We start from the raw sequence: 18,584 nt of genomic DNA on the forward strand, positions 1-18,584 counted from the left end.
TCCAAGCCATCATTATTTCTCACTTGGATAATCTGTTGCAACAGCCTTCTGACTGGTTTTGTTCTTTCTTACCATGTCAAGATATGTTCTCAATACAGCAGAGTGATCTTTTAAAACATGAGTCAGATCATTTCACTCCTTTACTCACAACCCTCTGATGGCTCCCAGCTCATTCAAAATAAAAGCCACGTCCTTCCAAAACCCCGTAGGGCCCTGGAGAATCAGTCCCCCACATAACTCCCACCTGCTCACCTCATCTCCTCTCACTCTCCTCCCCGCTTGCTCCATTCTAGCTATCCCTCTATCTGGACCACTCTCCACTGCATATCCACATGGCTTGCTCACTTCACTCCCTCCCTCCCTTCCTTCAGAGAAGCTTTCCATGACCACTCGCTATGAAACCAATCTCACCTTCACCGCTTCTCGATTTAGTTTCCTCGATAACACTTATCACTACCTATACATTTATTTATTTGGTTTCCATCTTGGGACATGTCACCCGTACCCCAAGAAGGTGGGTTCCCTTAAATCAGGGATTTTGTCTTGTTTGCTACTGTATTTCTGCTGCCCAGGACAGTGCCTGGAACACAGAGAGCAAGCACTAAGTACCTGCTGAGTGAATTAACTGAATGAATGAATGAATGACTAAGTGGAACTTGGTTGAGGGGGGAGATTACATTTTCCTTTTTACTTCTCTACTACTTGACCTTATTACAATAAGTCTGTGTTATTCTTAGAATTAAAATCCAACAAAGAATAATTTTTAAAAAGTGTACAATGGGGGCAATTTCTTTTTTAAAAATATAATATCTTGTAAATAAAAAGACATCTCATGTTCATGGAGTGGAAGCCTTAATATTGTTAAGATGGCAACAGTCCTCAAGTTGATCTACAGATTCAATGCAATCCCCATCAAAATTCCATCTGGCTGAGTAATATTCCATTGTATAAATATACCACATCTTCTTTATCCATTCAACTGTCGATGGGCATTTAAGTTGCTTCCATGTCTTGGCTACTGTAAATAGTGCTGCAAGGAACACTGGGGTGCATGTATCTTTTTGAATTAGAGTTTTCTCCAGATATATGCCCAGGGATTGCTGGATGATATGGTAACTCTATTTTTAGGTTTTTAAAGGAGCCTCCATGCTGTTGGCCAATTTACATTCCCACCAACAGTGTAGAAGGCATCAGAGAAATGCAAATCAAAATTATGAAATACCACTTTATACTCATCAGGATGGGTATAATAATAATAATAATAATAATAATAATAAAACAAGTATTGTTTGGGATGTGGAGAAATTGGAACCATACACTGCTTGCGGGAATGTCAAATGGTGCGGCCACTTCAGAAACCACGATGGCAATTCTTCCTAAGGTTAAACATAGAGTCACCACATGACTCTGCAGTTCCACTCCTAGGAGTACAACCAAGTGGACTATAAACATGTGTCCACACAAAAACTTGTACCTGGATGTCTGTAATAACCACAGGTGGAAACAACTCAAGTGTTCATCAACTGATGACTGGATCAATAAACTGTGGTACATCCATACAACAGAATACCATTCAGCAATAAAAAGAAATGAAGTACTATACGTATTAGCACATGGACGAAACTTGCACACATTATGCTAAGTGAATGAAGCCAGTCACTAATGACCACATATTGTATAATTCTATTTATATGAATAGTCTAGGACAGCGAATGTATAGAGATGGAAGTGGATTCGTAGTTGCCTAGGGTTGAGGCAGGAGTGGAGGGAAGGGGAGTGACTGCTAATGGGTACAGGTGTTTTTGAGGAAGTGACAAAAATGTTCTAAAGTTGACTGCAGTGATGGTGTGCAATTCTGTGAATACACTAAGAACCACTGAACTGTATACCTTCCACAGAGGAATTGTTTGATATGTGAATTATATCTCAATAAAGCTGCTATTAACAATATATAATATCTTAGTGTGTATATCTATCTGCATGGTTACTTTCAGGTGATGCGATAAGAAGTGAATTTTGTTTTTTCATCTTTTTGCTTATGTTTTTTCTCTCCAGGGATGTTCCTCCCAGGACTGAACAAACACTGGTGGAAGATACCACAGAAGAGATTCCTATGGCAGGTGGGGCTGTATCAGATGACACTCAACATCCTCCTCAGCAATAAGATCTTAAGATTTACCCTGGAAAATACTAAAAAGTGGATTAATATCTCATTAAGTTGGAGGAACGTGGTTCTCCTCTATACAGCCTGAAGTACTGCTCTGAGATCAAACATGCCACTTAAGCTTCCTCTAGCACTTACCACACTGTAGTTCTTTAGGGCCAGGTGGGCTTTTCCCATGTGGAAATATGCTTTTGTGCATTTTTCATCACACTGCATAAAAGAGAATCACTGATCACATGTTTCAGAAGATTTGAAGTTATCAGCCCCTCCCCCAACTGCCCAGCTAATAGAGTTAGGGCAGTGCTTTGATTCTCAGGACAGCCACCAGAGTTGAGAATTAAGACTTTTCTGTGCATCTGTGACCAAACTAATTGATGCCTGCAAGGAGCCTGGATGCACAAGTAAGCTCTCTATTAAATTAATTCATGATACTTGCCAGTTTCCATTTCCATTTACTCAGACAACCAGGAAACAAACCAGAAACTCTTAGTTTAGAAGAGCTCTTGACCTTGGCTGAACATGAGAATCACCTGGGGTGCTTGTGAAAATCCTGACGGCCCAGCTGAAACCCACACCAATTAAGTTATACTCGTGGGTAGGACTGAGGCATCAAAAATTTTTTAAACTCTCTAGGTGATATAAATGTGCAACTGAGTTTGAGAACTACTGGCTTATCAAAAGGTAGGAAAATTTACTCTGGGTAAACAGCTGAGGTTACTATTACATCTCAGTAAACCTGGGAAGTTCCTCCCTTGAAATAAACCACAACATATATACTAAGAACTTGCATTCCCATCACTTACTATCAGGAGGGGTGCTCCCTTCAAAACTTATGAAACTTATGGCTGAAACGATACCGCTTGCACAGGGGACCCTGCACCTGCCTGCTTCGCATTATTATAACTCCAGAGGGAATGATTTGGCACAAAGACATAAACTACAATTTAAAGCATCCAGTTAATTCACTGCATCCCTTTTATGTGCCAGACATTGTGGCGGGTTGGATGCTGTCAGGGGTGTAGATGTGAAGAGGTTAAGAGTCCAAGTTCAGGTGTCTAGAAAGCCACCAGAAGTGGCCACCCAGCTTTCCTGAGGCTCAGTTTCCTCATCTGCAAAGGGGAGATCATAGTAGTATCTTTAACAGTGTCTCTCTGAGGCTATTGTGAGGAGGGAATGTGTGTAAAAGTGCAGTACCTGGTAATAGAGTATTAGCTGCTGTTGCTACAGTTACAACAAAAGCAATCCACTTCGGGGCAAGAAGGAAAATTTTAAGAAAAGCTAAAAATAATGGAAGGGGTAACAATAATTGTTATATTTGGAGAGACCTTTATAGGTGCATTTTCATGAGTATTGTTTCCTGATTCCTTGCTGCTAAGAGAACGACAGTAATAATATTAGTGCATTATTGTTCAGTCCTGATCATATGGTTCACATAAATTATCTCATGTAAACCTTAAAACAACTCTGTGACGTAGATATAATTATTACCCCCATTTCACAGCTGAGGAAACTAGGGGTTGGAGAGGTTCAAGGTCACATCCATACTAAGTGGAAGAGCTGGGATTAAAATCTACTCATTTGATTCCAGGACCCAAAGGCTTAAAAATTATACCAGATCTCCTTCAGAAAAGTGCCACAGGAGTTGAGTAGAAGGAAATCCACTCTGAAGAGATACAGTCTAACAAAGACATACTGCATTTCTGAGGATGCCAAGACAATCACATAGAAACCTGCAGGGTGGCGGGGGTGGGGGGGCAGCTGAATACAGCTGTGAGAGCCACTGGCAGGGATGAGTGTTGAGCCCACAAGAGGAGACGGGAGCTTTGAGGGGGAAACTGTCGGGAGAAGAAGGGCAGGGAGCTGCAGAGTGAGCTCCGGAGACCTCACAAAGGATGGGACTGAGGAAACAGGAAGGCACCTGTCAAAGGGAAAGGGAACTCCAGCCCCGCAGCTCACAGAAGCCACCTGCTCACAGCACCTTCACTGGGAGGGAGTCGGGATTACAACAGGGGAAAGGACCCCAGAGCACTCCACACCCCACTGTGTCATCCTGAGGGGGGTGCACCACGCGTGACCACACCTCCTCACACACTAATACAAGGGCCACTAATGGGTGTTCTCACTAACAGGCCCTTTCTCCTTTGATGAGGTTATCAACCCTCACCAGGTTTCTCTCAGGTGAACCCCAGGTCCCTTTGAAAAGAATCCTGCCTTCAGAGGAAGATGTATTTTATTGTGCAGGAAGTGCTCTGCCAAGAAAGAAATGATTCTGATCCCAATTGAAACCAGCTTCACTGCCTTATCTTCCCTGACAAGGAGCACCAGTCTTGAAATATCATCACACGGGCTTGTCTCTGCCAATTCACAAGTGTTAAGAATATTAAACTGGCGTGAAAGTACTCATACTATTAATAATGGAGTGCTGCTGACATTCACTGCTGATATTTTAAAAAGAGTGAAACTTTTTCTTTTAATTCACAGCTTCCACATAGAGCCAGTGATTGTTAGTTTTTAGAATTCCTTATACATTTTCTTCCATCCCTCCAAGTGTTTACCCAATTGTCTTCAACGGGGAGCCTCACTGGGCATTTAACAAGGTTGGCTGCTGCGTGTCAGTGTTTTTTAATGTCAGCTGTGCTGGGCCTGCTTTGCCTTGGTTTCACCGTTGATTACACTGTGCTTCAATTCATATTTGCGAGCAGGCCAGTGTGTTGTCCTGAATCAGCACGAGGCGGTGACTACCTCTTTGGTCCTTTTCAGATCAGAAAAGACACTCCTGGCAGCCCCACGAGGAGATCTTGTTGCCACAGAAGGAATGAGAGCCACACCCAGGGAGGACGGGTTTCCGGTTTCCGTGGAGAAGCTGTTGAGTCGACAGTTCGGGGCACCAGCTTACAGTTGGGCCACCGTTAGCTGTGTGACGCCGCACAGTTTTCTTGATTAACCTCTGAGGCTCAGTTTCCTGGTCAGAAAGATGAGGACAACCGTGGTAGTGACCAGAACAGAAGGGAAGGCTGCGAGGCTCCAACGAGACAGCTCACGGCCAGCATGCAGCCAACGGCAGCCTTTGCTGCTATTGCTGAAACACCGGAGGAAAACGTCCTTGTCTCTCTCTTCTCTTACAGATAACAGCAAAAAAAAAATCATGATCACATAAAGGGACAAAGCAGGCTGCTGGGTCTCCAGTGGTGCCGAGAAGAACCTGGCGGTGCCAGCTCTGGGCAGCGCTCACCACGTAGAGACTGTCACGATGCGCTGGGACAAGGGGTCCCCACACTGTACCTTCTACGGGTAAAGAAATCAAGCACTCCAGATGTCCGTCTTGGCGGGACCCTCGCGTTTTAGAAACTGTTATTAGGGAAGGTAAATTTCGAATTCATCAGTTTCCTTGCTTACCCTATCAATAAAAAGGAAGGAAGTGGGTGTGGCCAACATGCTGCTGTCCAGATGTGCTTTCCTCTGCGGGCCACGCTCATTAAGCTGGGGTAGGCAGCGCCGGACCAGGGGAATCTAAGCCACAGGATAAACCTGGCACGTTCTCCTGATACTTCAATTTTACTTGATCATAAATTATTTAAAATAAAATGGTTGTGTTAAGAAAAATACATTTTATGGCATGCAATTCAAAATTTGCAAGGGTTTTTAAGATAAAACACATGTCTAAAAAGAAATGTTACGCTCTCTGCTTCTAGACCATCCAGGGGCTCGTGCTCGTTCTTTCAGCACTTCAGCAAGCAAGGCTGAGAGGCGCTGCTTTTGGTTATTTAGTTAAAGCGCCCCTGTGACAGAGTAACTAGGGGGAATGCAGATTAAGTGTTATTTAAATATTTAGTCATCTGAAATAACATTCTATGAAGTGATCATGACATTTCTCTTTTAAAAACCCTTCTAATATTCCCACTGACAGTCCTTCCTTCACTCCACCTTTGATTATTTTGGCAGATTTCAGAGGAAATACCATGCACAGCATTATGCTATCTGCCTGAGGCCTCACTAGTGTCCAGGTGGAATGACAGGAGTTCTTCCTTCTGATTATTCCTCTACAAAGAGGGATGCTATGATACGTTTCCAAGTGGTCACAGCTGGTGAGGAGAGAAGAAGCATGGACTGATGAGGAAGAATGGCCACGCTGGGGAAACAGCCCCCTGAGGTTGGCTCTAGAAAGAGGAGGAGGCGTTCTCACTACCGCATGGAGCAAAGCATCTGATGACACAACAGTGAAGGGTGAGCCCTTGGGATAAAACCCTGGGAAACCCATACCAACAGCAGCTTCTCCAGAGTACTTTCCGCAGGTGAGGCACCACATGCGTTATCACAACCCACACGACAATTATATTCTCTCCCCTTTTACAGATGAGGAAACTGAGACTATGACCGGGGCTCTTTCCTGCCGTGATACACTGGCAGCTCCCCTCTATTCACTTCAGGACTGAGACACCCCGCCCCAGCAAGCCCAGCTCCATCTCGTGGAAGAAGAAACAATCTTCTTACCTTCAGAGCCCAGTCACAGTCCACCAGTGCTTTCCGGTAGTCCCCTAGTTTGATATAAGCCTGTAAGGACACAAACAGCTGCTATTCACACACAGCTCTGCAGCTGGCAGTCTTCAGACGACACAGCAAGAGCAGTCGGGCAGGAGAGTGGTGAGAAGTAACTGGTCCCTACCTGTACCAGTCTGGGTCCCAGCAGGAAACACATGGCTCTCACACGGGGTAACCAGGGAGGGTTTAATAAAGGGGCTATTTACAGGGTGAGGGCAGTGCGGAGGGTACCGACAGTGGACAGCCATCACCACTGCCAGACCAGAAGAAGCAGAAGGAGGAGCAGTGAACGGTCGCTTTGTGAAAAGTGCTGCTGAATGGGAGCTGAGGCCTTCAGTAGAGCAGAAGCTGGGAGAATAAAGCTCCAGTTGACGTTCCTCCTTCCTTCTGATCTCATTAGCTGAACCCAAATGGAAGCTAGAAAGCTGGGAAGCCAAGAGGCCAGTCCACAGAGGTCAGTTCCCCAGGGCACAGAGCAGGGCAGAGAAGGATCTGGAGGGGCAAACAGGAAACACCCAGCACACTACCCACACCTACAAAGGAAGAGCTGGCTTCTGGAGCCTACTCTGCTGTGAATGTTGCAGAAGGAAACCAAATGAGAAAGGGAATCAAAAAGACAGATAATAAGTGTTGGTGAGAATGTAGGAAATCAGAACACTCACATGCTGCTGGTGGGAACAGAAAATGGTACAGCAATTTTCAAAGACAGTCTGACATTTCCTTAAAAGGTAAAACACAGAGGTACCGTATGTTCCAGCAATTTCACTCCTGGGTATATAGCCAAGAGGACTATAAACATATGTCCATGCAAAAAGTTGCACACCAGTGTTCATAGCAACATTATTTTTAATAGCCAAAAAGCAGAAATGACTCAAATGTCCATCAATTTTTGAATGGATACATAAAATGTGGTAGATCCAGGCAACAAAATATTATTTGGCAATAAACAGGAATGAAGCACTGATGCACACTACTACATGGACAGACCCTGAAGACACTGCTAAAGGGAAGAAGCCAGACACATATGGATAGATATTACATGATGTCATTTATATGAAAAGTCCTGAATAGGCAGATGTATAGAGACAGAAAGTAGGTTAGTGGTGGCCTAGGGCTGGGGTTCGGGAGAGGCAGGAGGCTTGGGGAGTGACTGCTTAAAGGGTATGGGGTGCTTTTGGGGGTGATGAAAATGTTCTAAAATTGGTTGTGGTGAGGGTTGTACAACACTGTGAATATACTATAAACCACTGAATTGTACATTTTCAGTGGGTGAACGGTAGATTAAATCAATTGTATCTTAATAAAGCTGTTACCAAAATAGGATTAAGAAAAAGTTCTGCTTCTCTCTGAATGAGTGCAGCAATAAGAAAGGGAGACAGGAAATGGGCTGACATTTAAGAGTCAGACCATCGCCAGGAGCCCTCTGTTTCAAATGCCTTGTGGCTCTCTTCTGGGATCTCCTAGAATTAAGGAAAATCTTGAAAATCAAGAATTAGCTCAGAATTCTGTGATTCACTCAAACTAAACTGAATTAAGAATTTAGTTCATTTATAGTTTCAAAGAACTATGGTATATAAACAAATGAAAGTCATCTAACAGCAAGCATCATGGAAACTATACCCTCTGTATTAATTACTGGACATGAAACGTGCTTAATAAATTCTTATCAAGTTGCACAAAGTAGACTTTAAGTGCTCTTCTTTTGGAAAGTTCCCTAAGAAGCAGCCATGACCACTCTTTTGGAAGAAAGGAAAACCAGGTGCCAGGGTCCCATCAGATACCAATGATAGACCCAATACTCCATGGAAGTTTGCCCATGATCAAAACTGTATGCTAACTCACATATACGGAATCTAAAAATGGTACTGATGAACTCAGTGACAAGAACAAGGAAGCAGATACAGAGAATGGACTGGAGAACTCGAGGTATGGGAGGGGGCGGGGGGTGAAGGGGAAACTGAAAAGAAGCGAGAGAGTAGCACAGACATATGTATACTACCAACTGTAAAATAGTCAGTGGGAAGTTGTTGTATAACAAAGGGAGTCCAACTCGAGGATGGAAGATGCCTTAGAGGACTGGGGCAGGGAGGGTGGGGGGGACTCGAGGGGGGGGCATCAAGGAAGGGAGGGAATATGGGGATATGTGTATAAAAACAGTTGATTGAACCTGGTGTACCCCCCAAAAAAAATAAATAAAAATAAAAACAAAAACAAAAAACAAACAAACAAACAAACAAAAAAACTGTACCAGGGCACTGTGACATTCTGAACAATAACTCTGATGAGATATTTACATGGATAAGCCAATTATGAGGTTAGTGTTATAATTCATGAGAAATCTAAGCATTCAGCCAAAGTAAGGAGCGAGCAGGCAATAGCCAGCTAATGGAACTTCTGCCGGGCAGCTCTTTCAACGAATAGAAAGGAAGCTGCTATGCAGTTCTTTCATTAACAGGGATTCAGCACTAATTGAAAACGATGACTCTTTGAGCCCTCTGTTCTATAAAGCACCATCCTTTCCTCTGGGGTTTGTGGTTTCATTTGAAAGTCAGAGGATGTGAGGAAGAAACTAGCATCCTTCTAGACAACCATAGTCATCATCTCACGACATTGTTATTCAGGATACAGACTGAAAAAGTCTACATGGGCTTCAACAATTTCTCTACATAGCCTTTCACTTTTCTTTCTTTTTCTTTTTTTAAAGATTGGACCCAACACCCTATAAATTCCCTGTTCTCTTTGTTTTTCCACATTTTAAACAGAATGATTTTTCCAAATGGTAATTAAACTCCTGATTTATCTAAATTACACCAGCAATCTATTGATCATAACATTAGCTCCAGGAGAAAAACAAAGCGATGAAAGGGTTGATTTTCTCTCCAGCAAGCAGCGACACTCAATTCACAGGGTCCTTATTAAGTGTTTTCTAACACTGCATGCAAACAGGGAGGCATGTTAAAAATAGTCAATGGTTCAAATGCTTCAGAACACTAGGCAGCACATTTTGCATTTATTTGTCTCTGAATAAGCCTTCTCTTTGGGAAAAGTGGGAGGAATTGCCTCCTTAAAGCTTTTCATTGCATTTACTTTTTTTTATCCTCATTCTTAATGTGATTTTCCAGAACTAATCAAAGTGATGCTTAAACTTGAGTACAGAAAAAATGTAACTAATTTACACAACATGGAATTGTTTTCTCAGGAAAAAAAAATGTAACTAATTTAGATGAATCAGGATATAGACCTTCTGAATTACGTATAAGTCTGAATTACATAACATTTTAAAGGCAATTCAATTGCACAGCTTTCAAATAACTTCAGAGTATCAAGACTGAATAAGCATCAGTAGGTAAATGTTTTGGAGATCAAATCTGGTGATAAATAAAAAGGAACTATAATTATTATATTAATTGTGTGCACTTAAATGTTTCTTTTGACCTGTCAACAGAAACGTCATTCCCTTAAATGGACTTCTTGTGTCTCCACCTAGTGTTATGGAACTGAACAAGGATTTACTGAACATTTGTTATAAGTAAAGCATTAGGGGGAAAAGTATATGGCAGTTTTAACCCTCAAAAAAGTTTATAATCTTGTTAGGGTGATAAAAAAAAAAGTACATGGCAAAATCAACTTCTGGCCATTTTATTTACCAATTTTCTTCCTTATAAATTTTTCTCCACAGATGGGGCTAGGTAAATGACACCTCAACTCCAGTCGGATTTATCCAAACTGCTGAACTAATGAGCTCATGTTGTTCTTGGATTTATCATTAAATCACTATCACTGCTCAGACTCTCTGGACAGCTAACATCCTGTTTCTTGCACTCTTCCTCAACATACCATAGCAGGACAGTCTTAATCCTGAGTTACAGAAATTGGAGCTGATGAGAGCTCTGCTGTATCCTCTCCCTCTTGTAAATGACCGGGCATCAAGTTCATCTCACCCAGGTCCTGCTGATATATCCTGACCATCAGATAATCATGTCCACGAATCTGCCAAGTTTTCAGGCCTGAGCAGCAGAGAGCTCTCCCATATGCAAACTCAAGTACTTTTCAAAGATAAGGTCACAGGGGACATTTTTGTTTCAACTGAGAACTATTAATTTTGTCCCTTCATTAAGTAGTAGATAATAAACATCTGGGTGATGGTTTTTACCTGGTATTCCTGGAACCTGAGCTCATCTGTGATATAAAACAGAGAAATGAGGGATTTCAGAAACTCAAAATTTCTGAGAAATTGGCTCTAGGCGCATTAGCTATCCAGCATACCCCAGTCGCAGAATTTTAATCAAGGAGGGGTGGATACGATGAGTAAGAAATTAACTGGAGAGTAACCCTTAGGAGTGTAGACTGACATCAAAAAAGAGGCTGAACAAATTCAGTGATGGCAGAATTCCAGGGTCTCGTGGGCTGCCTCGTTCCGCTAGCTTTCTCGTCTACACGTGAGGGAAAGTGCCGGGGTACCATCAGCGATGTGCTGGAGCCGACTTCCACTATGGAGAGAGCTGATCATGCGTAGCTATTCCCAAGCCCTCCTTCAATGATTCCAAGTGGGTAGCTTGGAACTGGACCACAGTGAGAGTATTTACACCACGGAAACTGCCAAATGCTCCATGCAAATCAGCCCCGACCCCCACCCCAACCAGAGCTGGCTGTTAACACATTTATCAGCATACCACTGGTACCATCTGGTCTCATCTTGCTCTGCTTTCACAAGGTTAATGGCTACCATTCCCTGAGGAAAGCCCGTGGACACATCCTTGGCTCACTGACCTGGGCTCGGTTGGTGTACAGCACTTTCATGTCCTTCAGCTTCTCCAAACCCTCACTGTAGCACAGGATGGCCGTTTCATAATCGCCTTTGACAAATGCCTCATTCCCCTTTTCTTTCAGGGCTGTGAGAAGGGAAGTCATACAGGTAAACTCTCCCCACGCACTGGAAAATTCTTTCAGACTTCATTGCCCTGATTTTCTAACTCTATTTTGAAGGTCAGAGCTTCCATCCATCCAAAGGGGGCCTGTCACTTACTTCTCGCTGCAGATAATTCCGGATAGGTTTCTTTTCTCTCAATCTACCCCAAGTCTTCTAAGCAGCTTCTCAGAAAAAATATATGTGGCCAAACTTGCCATAAAGAGCAAGTCCACACATTCAACATCTCATAAAGAGATTCAAACAACTAATTTTCTAGCAAATACGGAATGGTTCAGCTCTGCAGCACGCACACCACTGAGTGGTATAAAATAAGGGCTGAAAGCATTCTTCTGTCACATGTTTCTCCCCCTCCACACACACGACCCCAGCTCTCTCTTTTGCTTTATTTCCCCTCTCCCTTCTCCCAGCTTTGTTTGCTTGTTTCCTTTTTCTTTTTCATGTCTTCATCTGCACCTCAGGCTAGACAATGTTCCCTCACTCCCATCCCTCCCTACTTTCCAAGCATCGTTTAGTGCTGCTAAATCCGTCCATATGCTTTAGAAAGAGGTCTGACCGTGGAGGCTGACTCAGGGCTGTGTCCGACTCCCTGCTTGCTGCAGTGGGAACAGGAAAGAGACTAGTTTCTGCCCGGCCAGGTCCCAATGACTCAGGACCATCACGAACCCACCCACTGGGAATCTTGATGTCCTCAAACATTAGCATGGAGACTTCTGTGCTCTTTCTAGCACACATCATCCTGGCTATTGAAAAGTGAAAAGACTGATAATTACCATCTGCTAGGACTTTATTTTCCCTTCTTCTTTTGGCACGTTCTTTTGCATCCTTCTCCACAGATGCCACGAAGGCCTCTGACAGTAGAGTAATTTCAAATATTAAAAAGAAAAATCCAAATACTATGATCAGTTCTTTAGCTCAAATTCAGAAAAAAGCTACCTTAGAGTTTGAGAGCCACACTTTTCATGCATACACACGCAGGCACATGCAGGCACGTGCACGCGCGCACACAGACTCGGAGACAACTAAAATGACAGTTTCTTAATTTGACATTAAATGGGAATCTGTGTGATGTATTATTATACATGATGACTATGTCTGTGCTTCAAATTTGAACTATGCTTTTTTAAAGAGTTTTTCTTTGAAGACAGACTTTTTTGTTCCACTTAGCATCGTGAGCTTCTGAGCTGAGCAACTGAGAAACTCTGTGGATCCCTTTGAGCAGCTAAGAGTAAATCGGATGAAACAGAATAACTGAATTCAGTTTGCAAAAGATTGGCCAGGAGAACATAGGAAAAAACCCTCTGAATGCTATTCCCTCTGACACTAGTAACAGGATTGGGTGATTAGTTGGTTTTTGTTCATGGGCTGTCTGTAAGCCCAGAGGCTATAATTTAAGGGTCTGGAAGCTACAATCAATAAACACTGATCCTAAATGAATAACACATATTGGGAAGAGAGATGCTGTCCTTACCTGTGTTTATTTCATCTGCATTCTGCAGGGCACAGGTTATCATAAAAACAAAGAAACAAATTTCAAAAACCACCTTCTGATTTATACCGATACAAACCAAGAAAGCAGATCAATTACAAGCGGGGAGTAGGATCACTTCCTTTAACCATCAATACTGAAAGGCTCAAAATTCAGGGTCATGCTTTAAGTCAGATCTGGTTATGGGAACAACTGTAATGGGGCTACTTCTGCAGAAACAAGTGCAAGCAGGTCATGGGACCCCAGCTGTGGCTGTGTGTTGGAAATATTAGTTAGTAGTATTACCTTAACAGCTTAAAAATGGTCACAAACTCAGTGGGCAGAGAGGCCAAATTTTCATCAAAAGAAACCCAAAGGGTTATTTAAGGATGACTCAGAAAGATCAAGAAAAAAAAATCAGAATTTATACTTCTTTGTGGAAAATAAATCTAGTAAATCTAAAAAACATAGGGCTATTTCAGCCTCACCAGGCAGTTGAGATTAAATCACTCCTTCCTCTACTTCATGCAGACCTCCTCACTGTCTACTTAGATAACACCACCACAGGGAAAGGGCACCTTCGTGGGAGACTGTGGAAGACTGATCATGGTCTTGTCCATGGTGGTCCTGCACTCATCCTCCTCCCGGTCTTCTTCTGTAAACTGCAGTCTCTTTTCTGTCTCAAGGACAGCTTTCTCTCGTACGACTGGGTCATCAGAATTCATCTCCTGAATTAAATTGGCTAGAGGAGAAATCAGAGGTGAATTATTCAAGCAAGGTCTTCAAAGAGAAAGGCTCCATTCACTAAAAAAGATGGTGTAGAAGATTTCATGGGGAAGGACTTTTATTTTTCCAGCTTTATTGAGATATAATCAACATATGACATTGCGTAAGTTTAAGGTGTACACCATGGTGATCTGACACACGTATATGCTGAGAAATGATTCCCACACCAAGGTTAGTTAACACATCCATCTCCCCATATAATTTCAGTTATTTTGTGTGTGGTGAGAACATTTAAGATCTATTCTCTTAGCAGCTTTAAAGTGTATAGTACTCGCTGTTGTACTATACACAGCGTGTACTACACACTTTACAATACAATATAGTACAGTATTGTGAACTACAGTCACCATGAACTTATTCACCTACTAGAGAATTTGTGTATATGTGTGTATTTAAACATCTTAAATAAATGGTTTTTGTAAAATGTGCACTCTTTTTGCAACCTAGTTTTTTCTCTTAATAAGCTGTAGAGATTTGTTCTTGATACAAACAGTTCCAGTTGATTCATTTTAATCATTGTATATGCCATAGGTAATCCATTCCTCTATTGATGGACATCCAGGTGTTTTTTAATTTTTTAAGCTCTTTATTGGAGTATAATTGCGTTACATTGTAATTTTAATTTTTTGCTACGGTGAATAAATGATGAATCTCTGTGTACATACTTCCCCATGCACATATGTGACATATTCTTCAGGCTATGGCTGTATCTATCAAGTCTTATTCCTACAAGCTGTGTACGAGGGTTCCCATGCCTCCACATCCGTGTTAACTTAAACCTTTAAGTTGTTGCCGCTAGAACGCATTTATCTCCTTAATGTTCTCATCCGCATTTTCCTGAACATGATCGGCATCAAGCATCTTTATTGGTTTGTAGGCCATGTGGATTTCCTTTTCTGGAACTGTTTGCTCCTATCCTTGGCCGATTTCCTATTGGGTTGTTTGTCTTTTCTTATTACGATTTCTTTATCTATTCCGGGCTGTTACATGTATTTGTGAACATCTTCTCCTTGGGTATGGTTTGTCTTTTTATCTGTTTTTATGGAACTTTTTGTTGAAGAGATTTTCTATGCGTTAAATGTACTAATATTTCCCGTTATGATTTATACCTTTTGTGTATATTAAGTTTACAAATATACTCTTGCGTGTCTTCTAAAAGTTTTAACGTTTTGTTTTTCTCATTAAGGTATTTAATCCACCTGGAGCTGACTTTGCGTAGGGCAAGAGCACCCTTTGTGGAAGAGTCCCTGTGTTCCCACTGGCGTGTTGTGCCACCCCTGTTACATGTTACATGTGTGAACCTGCTCTAGGCTCTTCATTCCATTCTACTGAATGACATCTTTCTCAGCACCCAAACTTCCATGCATAATTACTACAGTTTTATAACAAATCCTGAACATCTGGTAGGGAGATCCCACTTTCTTACTTTTCTGCAAAATTTTCTTGATTATCTTTGGCCCTTTGCTATTATGTGTGAACCCTGGAATCAGCTTGCTGAATTCTAAACAAAACATTTTTTGGACTTTGACCTAAATTGTATTGAATGTAGAGAATAATTTGAGGAGAACAGATTTCTTTACCAAATGTCTTCTCATCCATGATAAAATACATCTCCACTTATTTAGGTATGTTATGTCTTTTAATTAAAAGCTTTATTCATTAAACTCTCAACTTTATTCTAATTTCATTAACCTCTCCCTAGTGTCTTTTTTTCCATTCCAGGATCCCATCTAGGACGTCACATTACATTTAGTCATGTCTCCTTTTGGTTCTCTGGGCTATGACAATTTCTCAGACTTCCCTTGTTTTCCTTGACAGTTTTGAGAACTATTGGTCAGGTATTTTTTGTAGAATATTTTTTAATTTGGGTTTACCTGATGTTATTGTCATAGTTAGACTGAGGTTATCGAGATTTTGGGAGGAAGACCACAGCACATCTTAAGGGTACAAGTATGATTATTCATGATGGTAACTTTGACCACCTAAGGTAGAGTTTGTCAGCTTTTTCCATCTTAAAGTTACTTTTTCCCCTCTCTTCCTGTACTGTACTCTTTGGAAGCAAGTCAATAAATGTATCTCACTTTCGGGGGGGAGGAGAATTATGCTGTACCTCCTAGAGGGGGGAATATCTACATAAATTGTTTCAAATTCTTCTGTATGGGAATTTTGCCTTATATATTTATCTATTTATCATTTAGTTATAGCCATATAGACTCATGGAGATTTATTTTGTACTTTGGACTATAATCCAATACTATGTTTGCTTTCTTGCTCAAACTGTTCCAGTTTTGACCACTGGGAGCTCTTTCAATTAAATTTCATAATCTTCTCCATAAAGGTGTTGCATATATTTTGATGGATTTATTTTGGTATTATAAATGAAGTGTTGCTGGTATATAGGAAGTATATAAGAATGCAACTGGATTTTATACATTAATCTTGTATCCAAAAGCCTTGCTCAACTTTTTTCTTTACTTTAATAATTTATTTATAGATTTTCTTGAATTATTCTCTGTAGACTCTCACATTATCCAGGATAATAAAAGTGTCATCCTTTCACACTTTTCTACTTTTTATCCAGTTTCCTTGATTTATTTCTACAACATCCAGTAAAGTGTGAAGTAAAAGCAATGATAGTATCTTTGCCTTGTTCCAGGCTTTTAAAAGAATCCTTATTGCACCACAAGCATGAGGGTTTGCAATGGCGTTTCCATCAGTTTTCTTTCAAGTTTCCTTCTATTCTCAGCAGACATGAATTTTTATCATGAATGGGCTTTGAAGTCTAGCAAATGTCTCATTTTTAATTTTTGTATCTGTTAAAATTATCTTATGGTTTTTCTCTTTTAAAATGTTAAAATTTAAAAATACACTAGTAAATTTTCTAGTATTCAACCATTCTTGCATTCTTCAGACAGACGAACTTGACCATGATAAATTATGTTTTAATTCATCACTCCATTTGGTTTTCTAACATTGTATTTAAGACTCTATTTATAAATAATAATACCCTATATTTTCTTCTAGCACCACACATTTTTGCTTTCGGTGTCAAGGGATCTAGTTTCACACAATGATCAGGAAGTGTCCTCTGTTTTCTATTTGTAACAATTTGTATAAGATTGGAATTATCTATTTTTCAAATATTTGGAAGAACTTGAAACTTGAAAGTTTGCAAATTTAGAATTTTTATCTGCCTTGTGACTTTTTCCTTTTAAATTGCAGCCTTTGCTTTAAAGTCTATCTTGTCTGATATTAATATTCAATATCTACTTTCCTTTGGATAGTGTTTACCTGGTAAATATTGTTCCATTTTTTAAGGTTCAACTTTCCTGAGTCCTTAAATTTTAAATGTGTCTGTTTTATACAGCACAATAACTGGATTTTTAAAAATCCATTCTGACAATCTGTTTTAACTGAAGATTAGTCTATGTATCTTACTATGACTACTGATCCAGTGTTTGGGCTAATTTTTACTATGTTTCATGTCTTGTATTTACCTTTTTCTTCCCTCCCTTTCCTGTTTTCTTTAGATTCACTGAATTTCTTTAGTTCCTTTTCACCCTCTACAAGCTTAGATCTTATGCTTTGTTTTTCTATTCTTATAATGGAAACTCTTACCATTTTAACAAACATGTTTAACACATTGAAAGCTTGGTGTCTATTATGTTTCATCCAGCCTTTCCACATGCATTATAGCGAGAGGGATTTTAGATTCTCTCACCAGTAATATTACTGGAAATGGAAGACCCCACTTACTCTTTTATCCACTAAAATTTTGTTTCTCTTGCTCCAAAATTGTTCCCACAGAAGTTACAAATGATCTTCATGTTGCTACATTCAGTGATCATCTTTTAGTGCTTGTTTTTATCAAGCTCTCTGAAACAACTGACAAATGCTGACCACTTCCTTCTTTAGGAAATGATCTTTTCCCTCTGCTTCTATACCCCAGACTTCGCCAGATTTTCCGCCTACCTCCTTGGTCATTGCCCGATTTTCCGCTTACCTCCTTTGCTTGTCCCTGCTCTTCCTCTCTTACCTACCTTTTAAATTGTGGGGATCCTCAAGGCTCTGCCCAAGTCCTCTTCCGTTTTTCTACAGCTTTCCCAGGAATTCCTTTTCTTTCCCATGGCTCCAAATACCATGCAGATGCCAGTGCCTCCTAAGGTGACCTCCCCAGCTACTTTCTCTCTCTTAGGCTCAGACTCACAAAGCCAACTGCCTTCCGAACATCTTCACTGGGATGTCTTACTCATCAAACTTGACCTGCCCATCCTCTTTTTCCCAAGACTGTTCCTCCTTCAAATGCCCCATCTCAACAGATGGCTCAACCATCCACTTGTCATTCATCAAGACTCTTAGACTCATCCTTAAGCCTTTGTTCTCCCTCTGTCCTCACAGCCATCAACACTGAAGCCTGTCAAGTAAGCTCTGAAATATTTCTCCAATCTGTCCACTTGTGTCCATTCCAACCACAGTCTCTTTTCCCTGGAGCACCGTAACAGCCTCTTAGCTGGCTCTCGGTACCTGTCTGCTTCTCCCCTCCAGTCTACCATGGCCAGAGTGACTTTGCTAAGGTGTAAATCTGACCATGTTTCTGCTCTGAGTAAACCCTCCAAAGGATTCCCACTGCTGTCAGGATAAACACGAATTCCTTACCATGGCTTCCAAGGTCTTCCCTGATCTGGCCTTTCTGGACTCAG

At 41.1% G+C, this 18,584-nt stretch overlaps 1 protein-coding gene across 3 annotated transcripts in view; it reads right to left on the reverse strand.

The window, feature by feature from the left end:
• TTC12 (tetratricopeptide repeat domain 12) overlaps nucleotides 1–18,584 on the reverse strand; it is a 46,253-nt gene that overhangs the window by 23,343 nt on the left and 4,326 nt on the right. For 2 of the 3 annotated variants that reach the window (XM_057695536.1, XM_057695538.1), the window contains 6 exons: nucleotides 13,677–13,840; nucleotides 13,102–13,123; nucleotides 12,404–12,481; nucleotides 11,474–11,595; nucleotides 6,656–6,715; nucleotides 2,303–2,374 (listed from right to left, as the gene is read on the reverse strand). In XM_057695536.1, the coding sequence (XP_057551519.1) occupies nucleotides 2,303–2,374; nucleotides 6,656–6,715; nucleotides 11,474–11,595; nucleotides 12,404–12,481; nucleotides 13,102–13,123; nucleotides 13,677–13,840 (518 nt within the window). The remainder of the gene's footprint in view (nucleotides 1–2,302; nucleotides 2,375–6,655; nucleotides 6,716–11,473; nucleotides 11,596–12,403; nucleotides 12,482–13,101; nucleotides 13,124–13,676; nucleotides 13,841–18,584) is intronic. The other variant, XM_057695537.1, reaches the window with a different exon arrangement.

Source organism: Hippopotamus amphibius, chromosome 9, assembly GCF_030028045.1.
Source record: "Hippopotamus amphibius kiboko isolate mHipAmp2 chromosome 9, mHipAmp2.hap2, whole genome shotgun sequence".
Classification (NCBI taxonomy): Eukaryota; Metazoa; Chordata; class Mammalia; order Artiodactyla; family Hippopotamidae; genus Hippopotamus; species Hippopotamus amphibius.